At 42.3% G+C, this 24,209-nt stretch overlaps 1 protein-coding gene across 9 annotated transcripts in view; it reads right to left on the bottom strand.

Annotated features, from left to right (window-relative positions):
• ank1a (ankyrin 1, erythrocytic a) overlaps positions 1 to 15,341 on the bottom strand; it is a 171,610-nt gene extending 156,269 nt beyond the window's left edge. For all 9 annotated transcript variants that reach the window (XM_082966311.1, XM_082966317.1, XM_082966319.1 and 6 more), the window contains exon 1: positions 15,216 to 15,341. In XM_082966311.1, the coding sequence (XP_082822437.1) occupies positions 15,216 to 15,341 (126 nt within the window). The remainder of the gene's footprint in view (positions 1 to 15,215) is intronic.
• Positions 15,342 to 24,209: the final 8,868 nt, after the last annotated feature.

The following is a 24,209-nucleotide window of genomic DNA, read 5'->3' as shown; positions in this document are numbered from 1 at the left end:
TCTCGCTCTCTTTCCCTCTTTTTTTGACCATGATGTGGATCCGTTTCAATCAGCCTGATCTCTTAATTCTTGTTTCAGGGAGTTACGTAAGAGCAGCGCTATCAGAATAGCAATTGAGAGGAGAGATTAGCGCACTGGAGAGAGAGAGAGGAAAATACTAAGGAATAGCCTCTACATATGCACCCCATTTCCCATGGCATCTACATAGACTGAAAACTTCTAAATAATGCCATTAAATGAGTATCAGGACAGGATGGGAGCAGAGCTCAGATAGCATCTCTGACAGGGTGGCTGGGTTAATGTGTTCATGGTTGGAGCTGTTTTGCTAAGAGACAGATAAAGAGCCTAATCCAGACCTGGGAGGGAGGCAAGGAGGCTACAGTACAGCTCTGCAGTTTCACACACACCACACAACACTGCACATGAATCAGGTTATGCTACTGACTGTATGTGGGGCTCTCAAGCTCATAGCTCTAATGACAAAACAATGTTAGCCATTACTTCTATAATGCAGACTAACTGACAGAAGGAGATAATGTTATTGCTATTCAACTGGCCTCTGGCCTGGCAGCAGTGAGATGAGTACTGCAGTAAACAGGAGTCAACTCAAAGCACATCATAATCACAACCGCCTGCTCCATGAGTCATCAGGACCAAACACCTGCTCTTCACAGTCCATCCATCCATTCACACAGTCAGCTACACTTCATGAATCACAACAGTCAAGGACATGTTAACTATAGAGATATGTGAATATACACAGTGTACAAAACATTAGGAACATCTTCCTAATATGGAGTTGCACCCCCGCCCCACACACACTTTTGACCTCAGAACAGCCTCAATTGGTTGGGGCACGGACTCTACAAGGTGTTGGAAAGTGTTCCACAGGGATGCTGACCCATGTTGTCTCCAAAGCGTCCCACAGTTTTGTCAAGTTGGCTGGATGTCCTTTGGGTGGTGGACCATTCTTGATACACACGAGAAACTGTTGAGCGTGAAAAACCCAGCAGCATTGCAGTTCTTGACACACTCAAACCAGTGCGCCTGGCACATACCCCGTTCAAAGGCACTTTGATGTATTGTGTTGCCCATTCACCCTCTGAATGGCACACATACACAATCCATGTCTCAACTGGCTCAAGGCTTGAAAATCCTTTTTAAACCTGTCTCCTCCCCTTCATCTACACTGATTTGAAGTGGATTTAACAAGTGACATCAATAAGGGATCATAGCTTTCACCTGGAATCACCTGATCAGTCTATGTCATGGAAAGAGCAGGTGTTAATGTCTTGTACACTCAGTGAATAATACATGCAGCAATAATACCAGTAAGTGTTATTGGAGCGGCAGGTAGACTAGTGGTTAGAGCGTTGGACTAGTAACCGAAAGGTTGCAAGATTGAATCCCTGAGCTGACAAGGTACAAATCTGTCTTTCTGCCCCTGAACAAGGCAGTTAACCCACTGTTCCTAGGCCGTCATTAAAAATAAGAATTTGTTCTTAAATGACTTGCCTAGTTAAGTAAAGGTAAAAAAGAAAAAAGTGTGTTAATGCAGAGTCCTGCACCCTGACGGATGCCGAATGTATGTATTTTTATTGTAAGAAATGATGGCAAGTGCTTTATCAGAGGGGGGGGGGGGGGGCCCAGCATCACGTGACCCCTCCATTTCCGCTTTAATTAAAGGAGTGTGGGCTGCTTTACGGTGCACTGTGGTATATAGCCACCAGCCCCACAGCCGCCCCATAGCAGGCCGGAGATTGAAGATGGAGATGCTGTTTTGGCTCCATAAAAATGACTGAGAGGCTGGCTAGGCCCGCTGAGTCAGCTGTCGGAGGGAAGGGCAGCACTGATCAAGGTGCTGACAGCCACAGGGAATCGCGCACACGCACATGTGCACACACATAAACACACACACACACACACATCTTGATTATGATTGGGACAGATCCGTTAGCTCAGTTGGTAGAGCATGGTGTTTGCAACGCCAGGGTTGTGGGTTCGTTTCCCACGGGGGGCCAGCACAGAAAAAAATGTATGAAATTGTATGAAATGTATGCATTCACTACTGTAAGTCGCTTTGGATAAGAGTGTCTGCTAAATGACTAAGATGTAAGATGAGATGGGAGATGGGCCCGCTGCAGTCTGGTTTCCTGGCCTGTTAGGTGTGCTGCAGTAAGCAGCTTTCTCACTGAATTGTTTACATGCGGTTATACTTATGCACACTCAGCCCAATATCCTCCACTGATCCACACCAGCAGCCACCCTGGAGGTCTGAGGGCAGACAGTTGCAGCTGCTGAATACAGCTACAGAGGACATACTGTGGGACAGAGGAGGACCTGACCTGGGCCCTATGGTCCTACTGAGACCTCCCATCCACAGCAGTGGGTTAAACAGCCCACTGCAGCAACTCACAAACACACACAGCTGAGCTCACCTCTACTGCTACAACACAAATAACCACTCTAGGCAGTAGGCACAAGAACCAAAGGCAATCAACTCCAAACAGATCACCCCCAATTCAGCCATCCAATAGGTCTCAGGCATATGGCTCTGCCAGGACTCTAACCTCCTCCCTGTAGACTGTCTCATCGTTGTTGGTAATCAGGCCTACACCTGTTGTATTGTCAGCACACGCACACACTCACAACGAGGAGAGAGGAAAGAGAGATTGTAACGCTTAGAGAAGAGACTGTGTTCTTTTCACTGGACTCTTTCTCTCTTTCAGGGGGAGAGAGAGAGAGACAGAGAGATAGAGAGAGCGGAGGAGAAGAAGAAAGGAAGACAGAGACGCATGAACGCTTGGCAAAGGCAGTGCTGGGCTGCTGATACAGCGCTGCCACCTCTACTCTGCATTAAGGCTGAGATACTACTACTAGTGCCACAGTCATCACCCACCAACACTGTCTCTCAGTCAATCTCCACTACTGGCCTGGCGTACTATCAGCTTGCAGGCTACAGACACTAAGACTAGGGGACAGGAGTAGCCATGGAATTGCACATGCAAATGCGCAAAGATGGACACAGTGTCTTCACAGACAGACGTTCACACATACTTTACATACAAACAGACACACATTGAGGCATACTGTATTATAGAACACACATTCCTATTCACACTTGCTGACACACACTGGCCGTGGCCAAATACCTGTACTTCCGTTCTAAATAGTAGGCTGACTGTGATTGCGAAAATGTTTATAGTATGTGACATTTCGAAAATGTTGTATCCTTTAAATGCCAGAATGTCATACTCGTTTCAGCTCTTCGTCTAGTAGGGTTCGCTGCACACTACTGAGGAAGAGAAGTGTCTTTTCTGACCTGTGTGTTTGACAACAGCTGATAATCATCAGACAATCAGATAGGAGGAAGGTCTGTGCCAAAATGAACGAATAGCGGGAAACAATGCAATTGCGCATTAGATGAAACATTCACAGTATGGGTAGGATGTTGATGTTTGTTGCTTATTGGATACAATTTTACTAAACAGTATGTTCAAAATGGTATGCAGTATGATTAGTACACAGTATGTCATTTTAGTAAATAGTAGGAAAGACAGATTTTTGTGAACATGGCAACTCTGTGGCAACTCTCACCCCCAATTCAGCCATTTAATAAGTCTCAGGCTTAGGGCTCTGCCAGGACTCTAACCTCCTCCCTGTAGGCTGTCTCATCATTGTTGGTAATCAGGCCTACACCTGTTGTATTGTCATCACACACTCACAACGAGGAGAGAGGAAAGAGAGACTGTAACGCTTAGAGAAGAGACTGTGTTCTTTTCACTGGACTCTTTCTCTCTTTCAGGGGGAGAGAGAGAGATGGAGAGATAGAGAAAGCAGAGGAGAAGAAGAAAGGAAGACAGAGACGCATGAACCAAATAATCCTAATGGTACTAAGACAATTCCCAGCTAGCACATAATGTTCTGAGAACCATTTGTTTCTTAGCTCTTGGTGATAGCATGGTTGTCCTATGGTTATTTTGCATAAAACCTTCCCACAACTTTCTGGGAATTGCGCAGGATAGTTCATTGGCTTTGGAACATTCTCAGCACATAAGACACATGAAGAAAACAAAGGTTGTTTTCTTGGTATTTCATTACGTTCCAAAAAAAACCTTTCCTTTGAAATGGGGTCTGTTTGAATAGACTAAAATGAACAGCTTTGTATGAGTAAAAAAACAAACACGGCATGCTAGCTCCATCCTGGTGGCGCAGTGGACTAATTCCATGGATATAGAACAGAAGATCATAGGTTTGAATCTCACTGACGCCATGCCACAATAAAAAAATATGTGTGTTTACATGATTAATCATTAAGCAAATGAATATCCATGTGTCCTATCTGTGCTTGGAGTTCAAGACAGTTAACCCAAATTCAGCTAGCAGTGTTATTAAAAGTCTTATTGAAACATGTTCTTATAACGTTATTTATCACCTTAAAATGACCTATTATTTGCATTATCAAAACGTTAATGAAAACTTTCAGGGAACCATAGTAAAACGTTCAAAGAACCTCCCTGCAACCTAAAAATAAACATTACCAGAAAAGGTGAAATTTTCAGAACATTTATCTGTCAAGGAAAGTATGGGTTCATTCCCAGAACCAATGGGAAACCAAAAACGTACATTCCCACAACTTCCAAAGAACCAAATGTGCTAGCTGGGTTGCCATCTGGAGCAAACCAGTCCCCGAATGGCCAAATACAGATTCAAATTCAGACTGTCAAATTGAAAGACTTCCTCTAACTGGTTATATAGCTTTAAATTGACCTTTGCTGTATTACCAGAGGAGAAGTATACATTTTAGTCTTAAATGTGTCAGTTTTACTTATTTCCACTTATTTTCTGAAGTCAGATATTTGGTGTTCTATCTATTCATATCACAGTATAAAATATAAAACGGGTAAGAGACATGAGGAAGTATCCAAGGTCCTGTGTTATAGATATGTTGTTAATGTTCTGAGGATTGTAGGCCTTAACATGACAATGAAATCTGGGCAAGGTAAAGTTGACAAAATATCTCCACCATATCTCTACCTCGGTAGCATTTAACATAGAGTTCCCTGAGTAGAATGGGTTTAAATGCGGACACACACAAAAAAACTCGGTGCTCACTGGAACAATAGGTCTTTGTTCCCAAAGTGACAACACTAATTTTTACAGAGGAGGAAAGTCATTAATAACAATGTTGTGTGTAAGAGGATGATGTTGCTAAAGACCTGCAGAGCAACAGACCATCTTGAAACACCTGGGTGAGTCAGACAGTGGAGTAAAATACATTGCTATTGAAGTTGTTTTGAGACCAGTGTAACGGCTGTCGTAGAGAGGGGACCAAAGCGCAGCGTATTGAGTGCTCATGATGAAATGTATTTTAACACAGAACACTAAAGAAAATAACGAAAACGATCAGCTCACAGTTCTGTCAGGTACATAGACTAAACAGAATACAACTACCCACAAACACAGGTGGAAAAAACCCCTACTTAAGTATGATCTCCAATTAGAGACAACGAGGACCAGCTGCCTCTAATTGGAGATCATCCCAAAAAACAACAACATAGAAATAGAAAACTAGAACTAAGCATAGAAATAGAAAACATAGAAAAACACAAAACACCCCCTGTCTTGCCCTGACCTACTCTACCATAGAAAATAACATCTTACTATGGTCAGGACGTGACAACCAGACCAATGTCACGCTCTGCTGTCTGGTAGTGAAGACAGTTACAGAGGGAGATGCATCAGTGCTCACAGACCCAGATTAGCATAACTGGCCATGTCCAACAGCTTTTGTGTGTCTGACGCAGTGTACCAGACTGGCGCCATCACCTGATGCCACCTCTTTCATATGGTGTCAAACTGAGGAACAGTTAAAGAAGCCACTGTCAAATGTTTTTATCCAAACATACAGTATACCGATACAGTAACACTGCAGGAAACAACCTTTTCCCTGTAAAAATACAAAAAATTGAGTAGGTCAACTAGGGTACAGTGGTTGCGTGCTTGTGTTGTAGGCCACACATACTTCTTTCCAAATGTGTAAAAAAAAAACATGCTTGTTATGTGTCATGGGTTTTATTGTGTCGTGGGTTTTATAACCACGTCTTTATACCCATTAGTTCAACCATTTATCCAGAACGTGATCATCTCAAAACACATAACCCATAATGGTCTGTGAAAAAGAGCGCCACCTTGTGGTGGTCTCCGAAAGAGGTGCCGGTTTAGGTTTACTGTAGGTGCAACTATCCCAGAGTCCCGATTTGAGGACGAAAATAACCAGAAGGAGACAGGGATACAACTCACACTTTATTACCACACCAAACAGACACACGCACACGTCAAACAAGAAGGAAAAATTGTGAAAGTGATAGTGGTTTTCTATAGTGGAATAGAAGAAACAGGGAATCTATTGCACAACAGCAAAGGCTAATAGCAATGTAGCATGTTGCTTAGGCTAACAGTAATAGCTGTAATGCACACAATTTAATGACTAGAGATTAGCATGTAGCGGCTAATACCATTGGGCTAGTGAGCAGGATGTTGCACCATAAACACACTATGTACATTAGCAGTGAGCTAGCATAGTATACAATATATACAGTGCCTTCAGAAAGTATTTACCCGCCTGGACTTTTTCCAGATTTGGTTGCAAAGAACGGTTGTTTTTTTCTTTGTATTATCTTTTACCAGATCTATTGTGTTATATTCTCCTACATTAATTTCACATTTCCACAAACTTCAAAGTGTTTCCTTTCAAATGGTATCAAGATTATGCATATCATTGCTTCAGGTTCTGAGCTACAGGTAGTTAGATTTGGGTATGGATCCTTAAGAGGTTTTCAATCAGCACAATAGTGATGAAATGCTGAATGAGTATCTTTTTAATTACTGATGCAAAGGCATACATGATGCAACCCTGCATCGAGCAAGCTCAGCGAGCTATGACCTGATTAGAAAAATGATCTGGTCCCATCATAGCCAATGTCATGGCCCACATAATACAGCTGATTTATTACTATGTCATATGCTACAACTAGGGTCTGGAGTTAGCCTACTACCAGATTAGGAAAAACTCTGGGGCCCAGGAAAACAATTCCTCCCACACCATTCTAGGACCTGTGGTGCCGCCTCTGAAATCACCACACAAGGTTACAAATGAAAAACACATCCTATTTGTATGATTTGCATTTTACATGTTTTTTGGTGGTGGGGATGGGTTTCCATAGTTTTACGTGGCTCAGTGCAGCCTGCAGCAACTGTGACCGTTTCAGAATGTATCAGTCACCTTGCCATGGTTAAATGCGGTGGTTTGCGCTTTCAGTTTAGCGCGAACGCTGCCGTCTATCCACGGTTTCTGGTTTGGATAGGTTTTAATAGTCACAGTGGGAACAACATCCCCTACACACTTCCTGATGAGCTCAGTGACCGTGCCAGTGTATACATCAATGTAATTATCTAAGGCTACCCGGAACATATCCCAGTCCGCGTGATCAAAACAATCTTGAAGCATGGATTCCAATTCGTCAGACCAGTGTTGAATAGACCTTAATACAGGTATTTCCTGTTTGAGTTTCTGTCGTCATCTGATTTGCCGAAGGGAGGGCGGGGGAGGGCCTTGTAGGCATCCCAGGAGAGAGAATAGCAGTGGTTCAATGTTTTCCCAGTGTGAGTACTACAGTCAATGTGTTGACAGAAGTTCGGTAGCATTTTCCTAAAATTCGCTTGGTAAAAAATCCCCAGCTAAAATAAATGCGGCCTCAGGATATGTGGCTTCCAGTTTGCATAAAGTCAGTGTAGTTCCTTGAGGGCCATCGTGGTATCGGCTTGAGGGTGAATATACACGGCTGTGACTGTAACCGAAGAGAATTCTCTTGGGTGGTAATACTCAAGATCTGGTCCATCACCCTCTGGAATAGCGCTGGAGCGCTTGTGATTCCAAACGGTAGACAACAGTACCTGAACAGCCCCTCTTGACTTTTCATCCACGTGTATCTGCAAGTAGGCTTGGCAGAGGTTGGTTTTGCTGAACTTCTGACATCCAGCTAAGCCCACAAAAAGGTTGTCGGTGTGAGGTAGTGGATACTGCTCAGCGGACAACACATGGTTGACTGTGACTTTAAAGTCTCCACATTTCCTGATTCTACCATATTTTTAAGAACTGGTACGATGGGTGTAGCCCATTCATACACGCTGACCAGCTCCAGTACTTTTATTATTGACTAGATTGTCCAAATCAGCCTCGACTTTTGTTCTGATAGCATAAGGTATGGGTCGTGCTTTCAGAAACTTTGGTTCGCTGTCTGGCTTAATGCTAAGCATCACTGTCTGTCATGCTAACCAGCTCTCCATTAAAGACTTCTCCATGTTTTTTTAAGATGACGGGTAGGCAATTTCTCCATGTATCATTATGCTGGCTGCAGTGGAAGGTATTTCAGTGTCTTTTGTAGACTCTCTCTGACACAAGCAGACACAAGAGATACAGGTGCCCCTGTGCCAACCGCCATACGCACCGGCTACCCCTCTAGCAAGGGAGAAACATGGTAGCCTTGTGACTTCCTCATCTGATGAGTCAATCACCTCAGTGTTCTCCTTCTCAATAGCGTGAACATGTCTCTTCTTCTTTCGTTGGAATGTCACTTTCTTGTTTTTAGTCTTTGACCTTTTCTCGGGTTGGGGTGTAGGGTTTGAACATAGCCTGAAGGTAGTGAGGGTAACACATTGAAGTTGAGCTTGAGGTGGTGGAATGACATCCAAGCTGAGATATCTGCCAGGCACTTAGAGATGCATGTTGCCACCTGGGTGTTAGAAGGGGGGAAGAAGTAAAGTTGTGGAGTGTCATCTGCATAGCAATGATAGGAGAGACCATGTGAGGATATGACCAAGCTGAGTGACTTGGTGTATAGAGAGAAGAGGAGAGAGCCTAGAACCGAGCCCTGGGGGACACCAGTATTGAGAGTACGTAGTGCAAACACAGATATTCTCAGTGTCACCTGGTAGAAGTGGCCTGCTAGGTAGGATGCAATCCTAGACTGTGCAGAGCCTGTGACCCCCAGCACTGAGAGTGTGGAGAGGGGGATCTGATGGTTGACAGTGTCAGTTGAGTGACCAGTCTTGAAGCCTGACTGATTAGGGTCAAGAAGATTATTCAGAGAGAGATAGAGAGAGTTGGTCAGAGACAGCACCCTCAAGTGTTTTGGAAAGAAAATAAAGAGTCTGGAGAAGGGAGGAGTAGTTGGGATCGAGCGGGCAGGTTGTCGGGTGGCGAATAGTCAATAGTTGCAGGATTTCATCTGGAGAGAGAGGGGAGAAAGATGTAGGGTAGTTCTGTGTGATTGGGACCAGTGGACTCAATAGGCTGAGTGAATGAGGAGCGGTGGTCATCAACCTTCTTTTCAAAGTGGTTGACAAAGTCATCCTTAAAGAGTGAGGTGGGAAGGGGGGATTATTGAGGGATAAGAAGGTGGAAAAGAGTTAGAGGCAGAAGCTTGAAATTTAGAGTAATAGAAAGTGGCTTTAGCAGCAGATATAGAGGAAGAGAAGGTAGAGAGGAGGGAGTGAAAGGATGATAGTTACATTTTCCTCCATTTTTGCTCAGTTGCCTGCAGCCCTGTTCTGTAAGCTTGAAATTAGTCACTGAGCCACGGAGCAAACAGGGAGGGCCGAGCCGGCCGGGAGGAAAGGGGATAGTGCGAGTCATAGGATGTGGAAAGGGAGGAGAGTAGGGTTGAAGAGGCACAATCAGGAGACAGGAGGGAGAAGGATTTAGCAAAAGGGAGAGATGATAGGATAGCCAATGTCAGGAAATTAACTTATCAAGGTGTCAAGCTCCTTGAGGAACTCTCCAAGGGCACATGGAAGGCGATAGATGACAAGTGGACAAGTGACAGTGACAGCATGGAATTCAAATGAGAGATGGACAGGTGAGTGAAATTGAAAAAGCTTGATTAAGAAGAAATGAGTAGCCCTGTGCCACCACCGCGATGACTAGATGCTCTCGGACTATGAGAGAACACGTAGTCAAATGAGAGAGCAGCTGTAGTAGGAGTGTTCTCTGGGGGTGAACTATGTCTCTGTCAGGGCCAAAAAGACAAGGGACTAAAGGGCAGCATAGAAATGAACTCTGCGTTCTTGACCGCAGATCGGCAGTTCCAAAAGCTGCCAGAGACCAGGAATTCCACATTCATTGTTCGCGCAGGGTACACTAAAATAGAAGGGTTGCAACCAAGGGGTGGGGAGAGTCTGTAAAGCCTACAGGGAGAGGAGCGAACAGGTATATAAAACACAACCAATATTTGCCAAAGTCACAAAAAGGCTAAATGAGATAATCAGAAAATGAACAACTCGGCAGAACCTCTTTATTTCGGTGACGATCTTAGTTTTGCAGAGAGACCGCCGCTTACAGATGCCGCTGAGAAAATAGAGACTGAAGTACTGGCACTAATTGCTAATTGCCTTGCAAAGGTGAAGAGCACATCTCCTGGTACTAATTGCTGATTTCCTATGGGAGTGGTTTCTCCTCTATCTCCAATTATAGCCACTGGTTGCAAAAAAACTCCAGTCCTGCCCCTTAAAACTTTTTGGGGATTGGTGTCCCTTCCATGGGATGGTTGAGCTAACGTAGGCTAATGTGATTAGCAGGTTGTAAGTAACAAGAACATTTCCCAGGACATAGACATATCTGATATTGGCAGAAAGCTTAAATTCTTGTTAATCTAACTGCACTGTCCAATTTACAGTAGCTATTACAGTGAAAGAACACCATGCTATTGTTTGAGGAGAGTGCACAATTTTGAACATGAAAAGTTATTAATAAACAAATTAGGCACATTTGGGCAGTCTTGATACAACATTTTGAACAGAAATGCAATGGTTCATTGGATCAGTCTAAAACTTTGCACGCACACTGCTGCCATCTAGTGGCCAACATCGAAATTGCACCTGGGTTGGAATAATACATTATGGCCTTTCTCTTGCATTTCAAAGATGATAGTTAAAAAAACCTTTGTATTACCTTTTACCAGATCTATTGTGTTATATTCTCCGTCATTCCTTTCACATTTCAACAAACTTCGAAGTGCTTCGTTTCAAACTGTACCAAGAATATGCATATCCTTGCTTCAGGTCCTGAGCTACAGGCAGTTAGATTTGAGTATGTCATTTTAGGCGAAAATTGAAAAAAAGGGGCAGATCCTTAAGAGGTTTTAACAACACTATCAACAAGGCAGGTCCTAAAGGCCCTAGTTTTATTGCACCTGTGTAACTGGTGTGAAATGGCTAGCTGGTTAGCGGGGTGTTTTAGCATAGCATTTCAATGGGTGATGTCACTCGCTCTGAGACCTTGAAGTAGGTGTTTCCCTTGCTCTGCAAGGGCTGCGGCTTTTGTGGAGCGATAGGTAATGATGCTTCGTGGGATGGTGTCAGTTGTGGATGTGTGCAGAGGGTCCCTGGTTCAAGCCCAGGTAGGGGCGAGGAGAGGGACGGAAGCAATGCAGTTACATTGATGCTGTTGACCCGGATCACTGGTTGCTGCGGAAAAGTAGGATGTCAAAAAGAGGGTGAGTGTAACCGATGTGAAATGGCTAGCTAGTTAGCGGGGTGCGTGCTAATAGTGATTCATTCGGTGACGTCACTCGCTCTGAGACCTTGAAGTAGTTGTTCCCCTTGCTCTGCAAGGGCCGCGGCTTTTGTGAAGTGATAGGTAACGATGCTTCGAGGATGTCAGTTGTTGATATATGCAGAGGGTCCCTGGTTCGGGGTGAGGAGAGGGACAGAAGCAAAACTGTTACACCTGGACTACTGTTCAGTGGTGTGATCAGGTGCCACAGGGACTTAGGAAAATTCCAATTGGCTCAGAACAGGGCAGCACGACTGGCCCTTAAAAGTACAGGGGGAGCTAACATTAATGATATGCATGTCAATCTCTCATAGCTCAAAGTGGAAGAGAGATTGACCTCATCACTACTTGTTTTTGTAAGAAGTGTTGTACAGAGCTGTCTGTTTAAACTACTAGCACACATCTTGGACACCCATTCATACCCCACAAGACAAGCCACCAGAGGTCTCTTCACAATCCCAAGTCCAGAACAGAAAATGGGAGGCGCACAGTACTCTATTCCACATCAGGTGCATGCAGTAGAATCAGATTTTCTTCTTTAAAGGTAAAAATACACCTTATGGAACAGCGGGACTGTGACAAGACACACACAAAAGGTGCAGACACACGCATACACACACAAGCGCAAGCACATGCACTCTACACACACGTACATTGTAATATTGTTGTGTGGTGGTATTATACATTTTGTATTGTAGATATGTAGTGGTCTAATAATATTATATGATGTACTGTTTTATATTTTGTTTTATATGTAATGTAAGTGCCTTCATGTGCTTGGACAAAGAAAGAGTAGCTGCTGCCTTGGCAGCAACTAATGGGGATCCCTAATAAATTCAAATACAAATAATGATGAGGTGGGAGACAGGAATTAGTTCAAGTGCACAGTCGCTAAATGCTAATAAGCCCAAGTGAACATAAACAAATTGCAATGACAGACACCCCAGCTCATGAAGTTGTACAACAATCTTAAAAGGTTTTCTGCACACACAAAACAAATATTAGACAGCAGGGTTCTTGATCCAAGAAGGGATTGAGTGTCTCTGCTGTAACCCAAGAAGCTTGATTTTACAAGCTAGCCACTTAGCAAGCAAGTTAGCAAACCAAATGCATAGCTGGAACCCTAAGCTGGAGAGATTTTTTTGGGCACATCTTATAAGATATTTAGCTGGTAAACATTAGTAGAGAATTTCAAGTGTAACTTGATCACCTCTCTTGCACTGCACAACAGTGGATTGTCACATCACGAAAGTTTCCGTTTTCTCCGTGCTCTTTGTAAACAAATGTACCATGTGACTACTGGGCTGGCTATATCAGCTGATTTAGGGCTTCATGATGAAAAAATTATGCAACAGACAAAATGATGAACGCAATCTGCTTGATCTATTAACCTAGTGCACAAGATGACTGCAGGAATTTATTTTTATATAACAAATATTCCCCAATTTCTTGGCCGGGGTATTGAAATTTGTATCGTGGGTTGCATTAAGACCCTCACAAACTTTTACAGATGCACAATCAAGAGCATCCTACCACCCGAGCCACGGCCTCTTCACCCCGTTACCATCCAGAAGGCGAGGTCAGTACAGGTGCATCAAAGCTGGGACCGAGACACTGAAAAACAGCTTCTATCTCAAGGCCATCAGACTGTTAATAGCCATCACTAGCCGGCTACCACCTGGTACTCAACCCGGCACCTTAGAGGCTGCTGCCCTACATACATGGAATCACTGGCAACTTTAATAATGTTTACATACTGCTTTACTCATCTCATATGTATATAATGTATTCTATTCTACTGTATTTTAGTCAATGCCACTCCAACATTACTCGTCCTAATATTTATATATTTCTTAATTCCATTCTTTTACTTTTAGATTCGTGTGTATTGTTGTGAATTGTTAGATACTGCTGCACTGTTGGAGCTAGGAACACAAGAATTTTGCTACACCCGCAATAACATCTGCTAAATATGTGTATGTGACCAATAAAATGTGATTTGATTCAACACACACACACACACACACACACACACAAATCAAAAAGGCAGAGCGGAATGCTGAACACGTGCACTTTGTTCTGATTAACTGTGAAACCTGTTGTATTGTTCAACACAAGTCTATCACAACCCAATGATTGTGGCATGTACCAATACTGAGGCTGATAAAAAAAAACACTGTGGACTTAACAGCCATGTGGGTAGGATTAGACCAGCAAGTAATAACAGATACAAGTGATAGAAGAAGAAGGGGCATTTACAACTGCTATTTTCAGAGAACAATAAAAACAAAGACTAAATTGTGAATTTAGTGGCGGGGGCCGTTGAGGGCCCATTGGTTCTCGGGTCCATGAGTCACTTGCCCATATCTAAACACACTAATACACTCATAGAATCTAAGTTTGTCTTCCTATTCTAAGCAACACTGTTCTATTGAAACAGCTGGAGCTGGAGCCCCTCCCCCTCAACAGAACCCTTGGTGATGGTGCCAACCTCCACTGTGACACCTGCCCCAGGTAGGTCTGACTGATATCCGTTCTGCCTATCTCTCACATTGCCTCCTCTTTTCATACCTCCCGACCACTCCCCATTTTTTTCACCCGTTATCCCCCCCTAAGCAAAACAACCTCACCAGCACCCCAGTACCCCTTCTCTCCCCCTCTGGGTGCGTCCTGTATGGGTGAGGAAAACTAGTACCCGTCTCTACTGCATTAGCATGAGATCAGTTTACAGCAGAACAGTCCTACAGGCAGATACATGCAGCTAGACACCATCCCAGAGACAGACAGACAGACACAATTTCTTATCAATAGGCTAAAGATGCTCATCAATGGCTTTGACAACTGCTCATTTTCATTCATGAAACTAAGTGAAATGTGACTGTCCCAGTCATAATCACAGATCCCACTGATACAGCCAGTGACTGATGAAGCAGAGATTTAGTGTTGGTGGCGAGTGCCACTAGTGCGACAACAGCCACCAGCTCTGGCAGCGCTGTACACAAGGATCCAGTATGAGAAAAGCCTGCAGGTATGTATTACTCCTTAGTCAGCAGTCATTACAACAGTTCCTTAAAGTGATAGTTCTGGATTTTGGCAATGAGGCCCTTTAGCTTCTCCCGAAGTCAGATGAACTTGTGTATAGCGTTTTGATGTATCATGCTAGCTGTTCCTGTAGACTTCCAATCACTGCGCTAACGCTAGTTAGCATTGGCTCGCAAAACTACCTCTAACTTCTTTAATACTTAATGCAGATAGAGCGAGAGAGCGACAGAGAGATAAAAGGAGAGAGGGAAAGAGGTAGAGTACCACACAGACCCATAGGACAGTTCTGCAACAGGACAGTCAGTAAAGCAGGAAGAGGAGTAGGAGAGCATGCAGTGTGTTTACAGTTTCCCCATGTCTGTATGCACAGTACATGTCTGCCAGTGCCACTGTGCACACACTGTAGAAATGCATCAGTATATGTCCATGTGTGCCCCAGCACCCCTGATCAGAGCTTAGCATGAGAGAGAAAGAAGGGGGGTGTCTCTCTCCCTCCTGCCCCCCTCTCCATCTCTCCCCCTTCCCACCCCCTCCGACCCCCTGTGAGTGGACCCCATACCTTGCGCTTTTTATCCCGCGAGCGGTTCCTCTTTTTGGCCTTCTCCTCCTCCTTCTCCTTTCGCTCCGCCTCAATCTGGGCTTCTAAATCCTTGTTCTTGCGGAGATGTTTGGCGGCTTGTGCCATATTTCAGCCTGGTTGAGATGACTGTCTTGTGGAGATGAAGGTGGTAGAGGCCTGGCGAGGTCCTAGGTTGGGGCTGGGGCTTGGGGGTTGCAGTGCTGAAGGTCCTGCCTACCGTGGGCGGATGCTGATGGTGCCAGTGTGTTTTCCTACGTATGGCCCTGCAGCGTCTGATGGCGTGCTCACATTCTGCCTCCTCCTCCTCCTCCTCCTCCTCCTCCTCCTCCTCCTCCTCCTCTTCAGCAGTGCAGTCACACACACACACACATGCCGCGCACACACAGGGAGGCAGTCCTCAGCCGTCTGCTGTGGGATGCTACTGCAGCGCATCACAGAATCCGCTCTCTCTATCTCTTCCTCTCCCTTTCTCTTTCACTCATGTACACTTTCCCTGTGTAATTCTTTTTGCTCCCTCTTCCTCTGCTCCTCCGTTCCTCCTCACTCTGAACCACAACAAGGGAACAGAACAGGGGTGAATGCAGTTGATGCTGCAGACTTTTCTGTCTCTTTTTCTCTCTACCTTTCCCTCTCTCTTTAGCCTCTAAAGTCCCTCTTCCTCTCGTATTCTGTTCTGCATTCCTGTGAAACTATTCCGACCCCCTTCTAAGAAGATAAAAAGAATAAGAAGAGGGGGACGGACAGAGGAATAGAACAGCCTGAACAGCTTTAAGTGAAAGTCAAATCTCTCTCCTCTTGCTGCTGCATTGATTTGGTTTCTTGTTGCAATTTTTTATTTCTTTATTTCACTCCTCTCTCTAATAGTCCTGCTGCTTGTCCATCTGTGGAGGGAGTTGCGGACAGAGCGATGGACAGAGCGATGGACAGAGCGGTGGACAGAGCTGTGGACAGAGCTGTGGACAGAGCTGTGGACAGAGCTGTGGACAGAGCGATGGACAGAGCGATGGACAGAGCGATGGACAGAGCGATGGACAGAGCTGTGGGAGGCATTGAGCAGCACAGGCATTCTGAGTATCATCACTCTCACTCAACAAGAGACCAGAGAAGAAAAAACCCATTCCAAAACATGCACGTAAAAAACTGCCTCGCTCTCACTCGCTTACTATGCTGCTACCTTCCTCTCCCGCTCTCACTGCTCCCCCACCCTCTCCCTATTCCACTCTCTCTTTGCTCCCTCCTCCCTCTCCCCCTTCCTCCATTGGTACCCATGCAGGCTTGCTGGTGCAGAGTGTGTGTGTACATTTGTGCGTACTGCTTGTGTGTGCAATAACATACTATTCTATATCACACTCTGAGCTGCGGTAATAACACCAGCAAGCCTGCTACCAGCTCAAGTGGACTCTCCCTCGCTCTCTTTCTCGCTGCTCACCCTCCCTCTCTCCTTGCTCTTCAGGCGCTGTGGCAAACAGGATTGGTACCCATGCAGGCTTGCTGGTGCAGCGTGTGTGTGTCTGTGTAATGTGTATGTCTAAACATGGGTGCATGTATGAGAATAAGTGTGTGTGAGCGCGCTCGCCATGTCAGTGGTGTAGCGCAGTTTCGCGGGCCCTACCGCAAGGTCCGAGCAAAGCACCCCTCCCACCAAAAATACACATTTTGTTTATAATTTTATATTTTTATGGAGCAGAGAGAAACATTTGCAGTATTATAGATAATCTTATGCTATTTTGCACATTTTGCCATTAGGCTGAGAGAAAATGTTGCTGTTTTCAAAGCTCAGGGATTCTAGAAAGACGGGACATTCTCAACTTTTTTCCCAGAAATATTCTAAATTAAAAAAAACATTTTGAAAATATATTTTGATGGACCAAAGTATAAGCTATCACACCATGTAAAGGACCAACCTCATTCAGACAACATGTAATGTGGTTACTTGGATCCCCATTAGCTTTTGCAGAAGCAGCAGTTACTCTTCCTGGGGTTCACAAAAACAAAACACATGTCAAGTAACAAAACACTGACACACTGATAGACACCCAAATCTAAAATACAACAATATACAAACAATACAACAAACAAAAATCATGTGACTGTTAGAGTGTGTCTGTCTGTGCATGTGTTTGTGTGTGTCCCTTCACAGTACCCTCCGTTCCATGAGTTGGTTTTTTATCAGTTTTTTAATGATAATTTTGCTGTTTGCTTGAGTAATTGGAGATGGAAGGGAGTTCCATGCTAACATGGCTGTCTATAATACTGTGCGTTGCTGTGAATTCGTTTTGGACTTGGGGACTATGAAGAAATGTGTGGAGTATGTATGGATGTCTGAGCTGAATCTTATTTGGTTACGCAGACAATCTGGAATTTTCGTCACAGTAATATTTCTCATAAAACCTAGAAGTGAAGCAGTTAATCTCTCGTCAACCCTCAACCAGGAAAGATGGACATGCAGGGAGTAGATCTGCTTTAATATGGCTGATAGATTGTAGCTTCCATCAATGTAATTGACGGCATCACTTCCAATCCACCATATATTTCTTTGCAAATGTATATATACAGTACCAGTCAAAAGTTTGGACACACCTACTCATTCAAGGGTTTTTCTTTATTTTTACTATTTTCTACATTGTAGAATAATAGTGAAGACATCAAAACTATGAAATAACACATATGGAATCATGTAGTAACCAAAAAAGAGTTAAACAAATTAAAATGTATTTGAGATTCTTCAAAGTAGCAACCCTTTGCATTGATGACAGTTTTGCACACTTGGCATTCTCTCAACCAGCTTCATGAGGTAGTCACTTAACAGTTAATTTATGGATTTTCTTTCCTTCTTAACGCGTTTGAGCCAATCAGTTGTGTTGTGACGAGGTATGGGTGGTATACAGAAGATAACCCTATTTGACACAAGACTAAGTCCATATTATGGCAAAAACAGCTCAAATAAGCAAAGAGAAACGACAGTCCATCATTACTTTAAGGCATGAATGTCAGTCAATCCGGAAAATTTCAAGAACTTTTAAAGTGTCTTCAAGTGCAGTGGCAAAACCCATCAAGCGCTATGATAAAACTGGTTCTCATGAGGACCGCCACAAGAAAGGAAGACCCATGGTTACCTCTTATGCAGAGGAAAAGTACATTAGCGTTAACTGCACCTCAGATTGCAGCCCAAACAAATGCTTCACAGAGTTCAAGTAACAGACATCTCAACAAGGAGACTGCGGGAATCAGGCCTTCATGGTCGAATTGCTTCAAAGAAACCACTACTAAAGGACACCAATAAGAAGAAGAGACTTGCTGGGTCAAGAAACACGAGTAATGGACATTAGACCGGTGGAAATCTGCCCTTTGGTCTGATAAGTCCAAATTTGAGATTTTTGGTTCCAACCGCCTAGTCGTTGTGAGACGCAGAGTAGGTGAACGAATGACCTCTGCGCGTGATTTATTTATTTATTATTATTATTATTATTATTATTACCTTTAGTTAACTAGGCAAGTCAGTTAAGAACAAATTGGTGGTTCCCACTGTGAAGCATGGAGGAGGAGGTGTGATGTCATGGGAGTGCTTTTCTGATGACACGGTCAGTGATTTATTTAGAATTCAAGGCACACTTAACCAGCATGGCTACCACAGCATTCTGCAGCTATATGGCATCCCATATGGTTTGCGCTTAGTAGGAGTATCATTTGTTTATCAACAGGACAACATGAAAGGACAACATGACAACAGGACAACAGGACAATGACCTACAATGTAGAAAGTAGTAAAAATAAAGAAAAACCCATGAATGAGTAGTACTGTTGACTGGTACTGTATATGCATAAATACATACACATACACGCACATAAATACACACATATACACATACATACATACATACATACATACAGTACCAGTCAAAAGTTTGCATACACCTACTCATCCAAGTGTTTTTCTTTATTTGAACTAATTTCTACGTTGTAGAATAATAGTGAAGACATCAACGACTTGGTCTTTTACCAAATAGCACTATCTTCTGTATACCACCCCTACCTTGTCACAACACAACTGATTGGCTCAAATGCATAAAGAAGGAAAGACATTCCACAAATTAACTTTTAGCCTGTTAGGGCTAGGGGGCAGTATTGACACGGCTGGATAAAAAACATACCCGATTTAATCTGGTTACCACTCCTACCCAGTAACTAGAATATGCAAATACTTATTACATATGGATAGAAAACACCCTAAATTTTCTAAAACTGTTTGAATGGTGTCTGTGAGTATAACAGAACTCAAATGGCAGGTCAAAACCTGAGAGATTCCTTTACAGGAAGTGGCCTGTCTGACCATTTCTTGAACTTCTTTTCCATCTCTATCATTTACTAAGGATCTCTGCTCTAACGTGACACTTCCCACGTCGTCCATAGGCGCTCAGAGCCCGGGAAAAAACAGAATGTCGTCATTCCAGCCCCAGGCTGAAACACATTATCGCCTTTCTCAAGTGGCCGATCAAGGGACACTGGGCTTATGCGCATGACCCGACCGCCCCCGCCTTTGGGATTTTTTCCTCTGTTTGCCGAAAAGGAGATTCCCTGTCGGAATATTATCGCTTTTCTACGAGAAAAATGGCGTAAAAATTGATTTTAAACAGCGGTTGACATGCTTCGAAGTACGGTAATGGAATATTTAGAATTTTATTGTCACGAATTGCGCCATGCACGCGACACTTCTTTACTATTTCGGATAGTGTCTGGAACGCACGAACAAAACGCCGCTATTCGGATATAACGATGGATTATTTTGGACCAAACCAACATTTGTTATTGAAGTAGCAGTCCTGGGTGTGCATTCTGACGAAGACAACAAAAGGTAATCAAACTTTTATAATAGTAAATATGATTATGGTGAGTGCTAAACTTGCCGGGTGTCTAAATAGCGAGCCCTTGATGCCTGGGCTATGTACTTAGAATATTGCAAAATGTGCTTTCACCAAAAAGCTATTTTAAAATCGGACATATCGAGTGCATAGAGGAGGTCTGTATCTATAATTCTTAAAATAATTGTTATGCTTTTTGTGAACGTTTATCGTGAGTAATTTAGTAAAATGTTAGCGAATTCCCCGGAAGTTTGCGGGGGGTATGCTAGTTCTGAACGTCACATGCTAATGTAAAAAGCTGGTTTTTGATATAAATATGAACTTGATTGAACAAAACATGCATGTATTGTATAACATAATGTCCTAGGGTTGTCATCTGATGAAGATCATCAAAGGTGAGTGCTGCATTTAGCTGTCTTCTGGGTTTTGGTGACATTATATGCTGGCTTGAAAAATGGGTGTCTGATTATTTCTGGCTTGGTACTCTGCTGACATAATCTAATGTTTTGCTTTCGTTGTAAAGCCTTTTTGAAATCGGACAGTGTGGTTAGATTAACGAGAGTCTTGTCTTTAAATAGCTGTAAAATAGTCATATGTTTGAGAAATTGAAGTAATAGGATTTTTAAGGTTTTGAAAATCGCGCCACAGGCTGCCAGTGGCTGTTACGTAGGTGGGACGCAAGCGTCCCACCTAGCCCATAGAGGTTAACAAGGCACACCTGTTAATTGAAATGCATTCCAGGTGACTACCTCATGAAGCTCATCAAGGCAAAGGGTGGCTACTTTGAAGAATTTAAAATATAAAATATATTTTGACACTTTTTTGGTTACTACATGATTCCATATGTATTATTTCATAGTGTTGATATATTCACTATTATTCTACAATGTAGAAAATAGTAAAAATAAAGAAAAACCCTGGAATGAGTAGGCGTGTCCAAAATGTTGACTGGTACTGTACATACATACATATAAATACATATACATACATATATACATTTTTTTTGTAATATATTTTCCTTTATTACCTTCTAACCCTACCACCCCTCCCTTAATAGGAGTAAACTAATGAACAACAACGCTTAGGCGTCTACTTCCAGCTTATACATACTATATACATTTTACGGGCAGTCTATTTTACAATAGGTATATTTTGTTTGTTTTTACTCCTGTCCTTCCTCTAACCTTAACCTCTCCGATCTATTTCTTTCACAAAGGTTCTGAACCTATATACTTTTTACAGACACAGTATGTTTTACATTAGTCATCTTGTTGTTATTAGTTGTTATTATTCCCAACCTTCAGCTCCATTCAACCCCTCCCATCTATCTCTTAACACCATCCTTATTGGATTTGTACTGTGATGTTTCACAAAAGTTCTGAACCTTTCTATTCTCATAATTTCTACAGATTGTAAATCAAAAAGGAAACATTTTTCTAAAAGTATTCTTATATTATTGGTCGATTGACTATGACTTTTCAGATCACCCAGTAGTGCTATCTTCAGAGTTAGCTCCAGGTAAATGTTGCAAATCTTGAGCCATTCCTGGACCTGTGACCAAAAACAAGCTACATATGGACTGTACCAAAACAAATTATCTAATGATTCTCTCTCTTCGCAGCAAAATCTGTAGAGCTGGGATGGTTGTATCCCCCATATATATAACATTATATTGGTTGCAAGAATTTAGTATAATAATTAAAATGGAAAAATGATAAGTTTTGCATATCAGTTCATAAACCATGTGCCATGTAATCGGTACGTCGAAAATCTCTTCACAACTATTTTGCCATCTATATGGCACAGCTGTACATTTTTGGGCCCTTAAATGAAACTGTATACTTTTTTATTTATCACAATTTTCTTTAACCAATTATGGTCTTTAATGCTGGGCCGACAGACAAGTTCCCTACTTTTTCCCTCTTCCACTTTCGTCTTCCATTTTTGCAGGAATGCTGCAATTAATTGGATGTAATTTTGGGTAGAGCTGCTCTACATTTCCATATATTTTTGTTAGCTGCATGTGGGACATAACTCCACGAGTCAATTTATGATATAATTTACAAAGATTATACCATTAAAAAAAAATTATGTATATTTTTGTTTAACCACAATATTTGTTGTATTATTTGTTCCGTTTTTTTGCTGATAGATTCATCTGAAATTACAACTAACTTTGTATGGATTGTTTTAAAAATATCAATATCTGGGATATGATTTCCTTTTCAAATAACTGAAGTGTGGGGTTATAATCTGAATAAAGGGGAAAAGGCCATTCTTGAACATAGGGTGAGACGTTCTTATTAGTTTGCTAGAGAACCAGTTCAGATTTAAGTATAACTTTTGTATAACTGAAGGCTTTAGCGATAGGTCTAATGCTTTAATATTTCATAATTTCTGCCCTCTGAATTCATATTAATTCTATAAATAGGCCCGTTTCATTTTGTCTGGCTTGCCATTCCAAATCAAATGTTCGCTAGGTGTAGGCAAGGCCATAAGCAAATAGGTAAACTGGGATATGACTAAAGAGTTAATCAGGGTGATTTCTCCACAAATAGACAGGTATTTTCCTTTACATGGCAGCTAGATCTTATCTATTTTTGCTATCTTTCTATAAAAATGTATTGGAGTGAGATGATGTATTTATTTGGAGGGATCCAAATTGTGGATTTCAAGAAAACATGAATACTCAGCGTACAATGACACTTTTGTTTTTAAACCCTGGATTTCTAACCCCTTGATATTATTGTTGGATCTGATTTGAATAGCTAACATATTGATGGCCATAATAAATAGATATGTCGATAGTGGACAACCTTGTTTTACTCCTCGACAATTTAAAACTTTCTGAGATGTATTATTTACTATTTTACACCTAGGGTTACTATACATGACTTTAACCTATTTTATAAGAGATTATCCAAAATTGAAATGTTCCAGGCATTTATATATAAACTCCAGTTGTACTTGTTCTGAGTGCTGGCATGCATGTTGTTGATGTTAGTATGTGCAGTTAAGGGCAAGGTGTGCTGGGACAAGACCAGAGCATGAACAGCTTGCACAGTTGATTTTTGTATCAAAAATGCAGAACATTTTATAACAGATATATCCCTCCCCATCTTCACAAGACCTTTGTCAATATGACTTGCCCATGATAGTTGACCATCCAATGTTATACCTAGGAGTTTAGCTTCCTCAACTTGCTCAATGTTCACACCTTTTATGTATAACTCCAGTTGAGGTGTAGGTCTTAGAGAATGCTTTTAACCAAATACAATGCTTTTAGTTTTAGATGTATTTAAGACCAGTTTATTATTAATCACCCATTCTGATACTGACTGTAACTCCTTGTTCAGAGTTTCAGTGAGCTCACTGGTTTTGGGTGCTGACATGTAGAATGTAGAATCATCCGCATACATAGTCATTCTAGCTTTGTGACAAATCATTTGTAAAAATAGAGAAGATTAACGGCCCAAGGCAGTTACCCTGAGGGACATATCTGATGTTAGAGAAGCTTCCATTGAAGGACACTCTGGGTTCTATTGGATAAATAACTCTCTAACCATGTGATGGCAGATGATATAAAGCCATAGCGAGTTCGTTTTTTCAATAACAATTTATGATCAATAACATCAGTGGCTGCACTGAAATCTAACAACACAGCTCCATTATCTTTTTTTAACCCATCATCCATCATCTGAGTCAGTGCTGTATAAGTTGAGTGCCCTTCTCTATATTTTCTGAAAATAGCATTGTATTTGGTCAAACACAATCCTCTCTATCAGTTTATTAAGAACAAGCAGCAAACTGATTGGGTGACTGTTAGAGCCCGCAATTGATACTTTATTATTTTTAGGCAGTGGAATTACATTAGCTTCCTTCCACGTCTGTGGACACACACACACACACACACACACACACACACACACACACACACACACACACACACACACACACACACACACACACACACACACACACACACACACACACACACACACACACCTTTAGTCTTTGGTTAAAGATATAGCAAATAGGGGTGGCAATACAGTTTGCTACTATTCTCAATAGTTTCCCATCAAGGATGTCTATATCTGGTGGCTTACCATTATTA

This window comes from Salmo salar, chromosome 20, assembly GCF_965601325.2.
Source record: "Salmo salar chromosome 20, fSalSal1, whole genome shotgun sequence".
NCBI classification, from domain to species: Eukaryota; Metazoa; Chordata; class Actinopteri; order Salmoniformes; family Salmonidae; genus Salmo; species Salmo salar.
The sequence above is the reverse complement of the archived record's forward strand: the minus strand, read 5'-3'. Positions and strand labels throughout refer to the sequence as shown.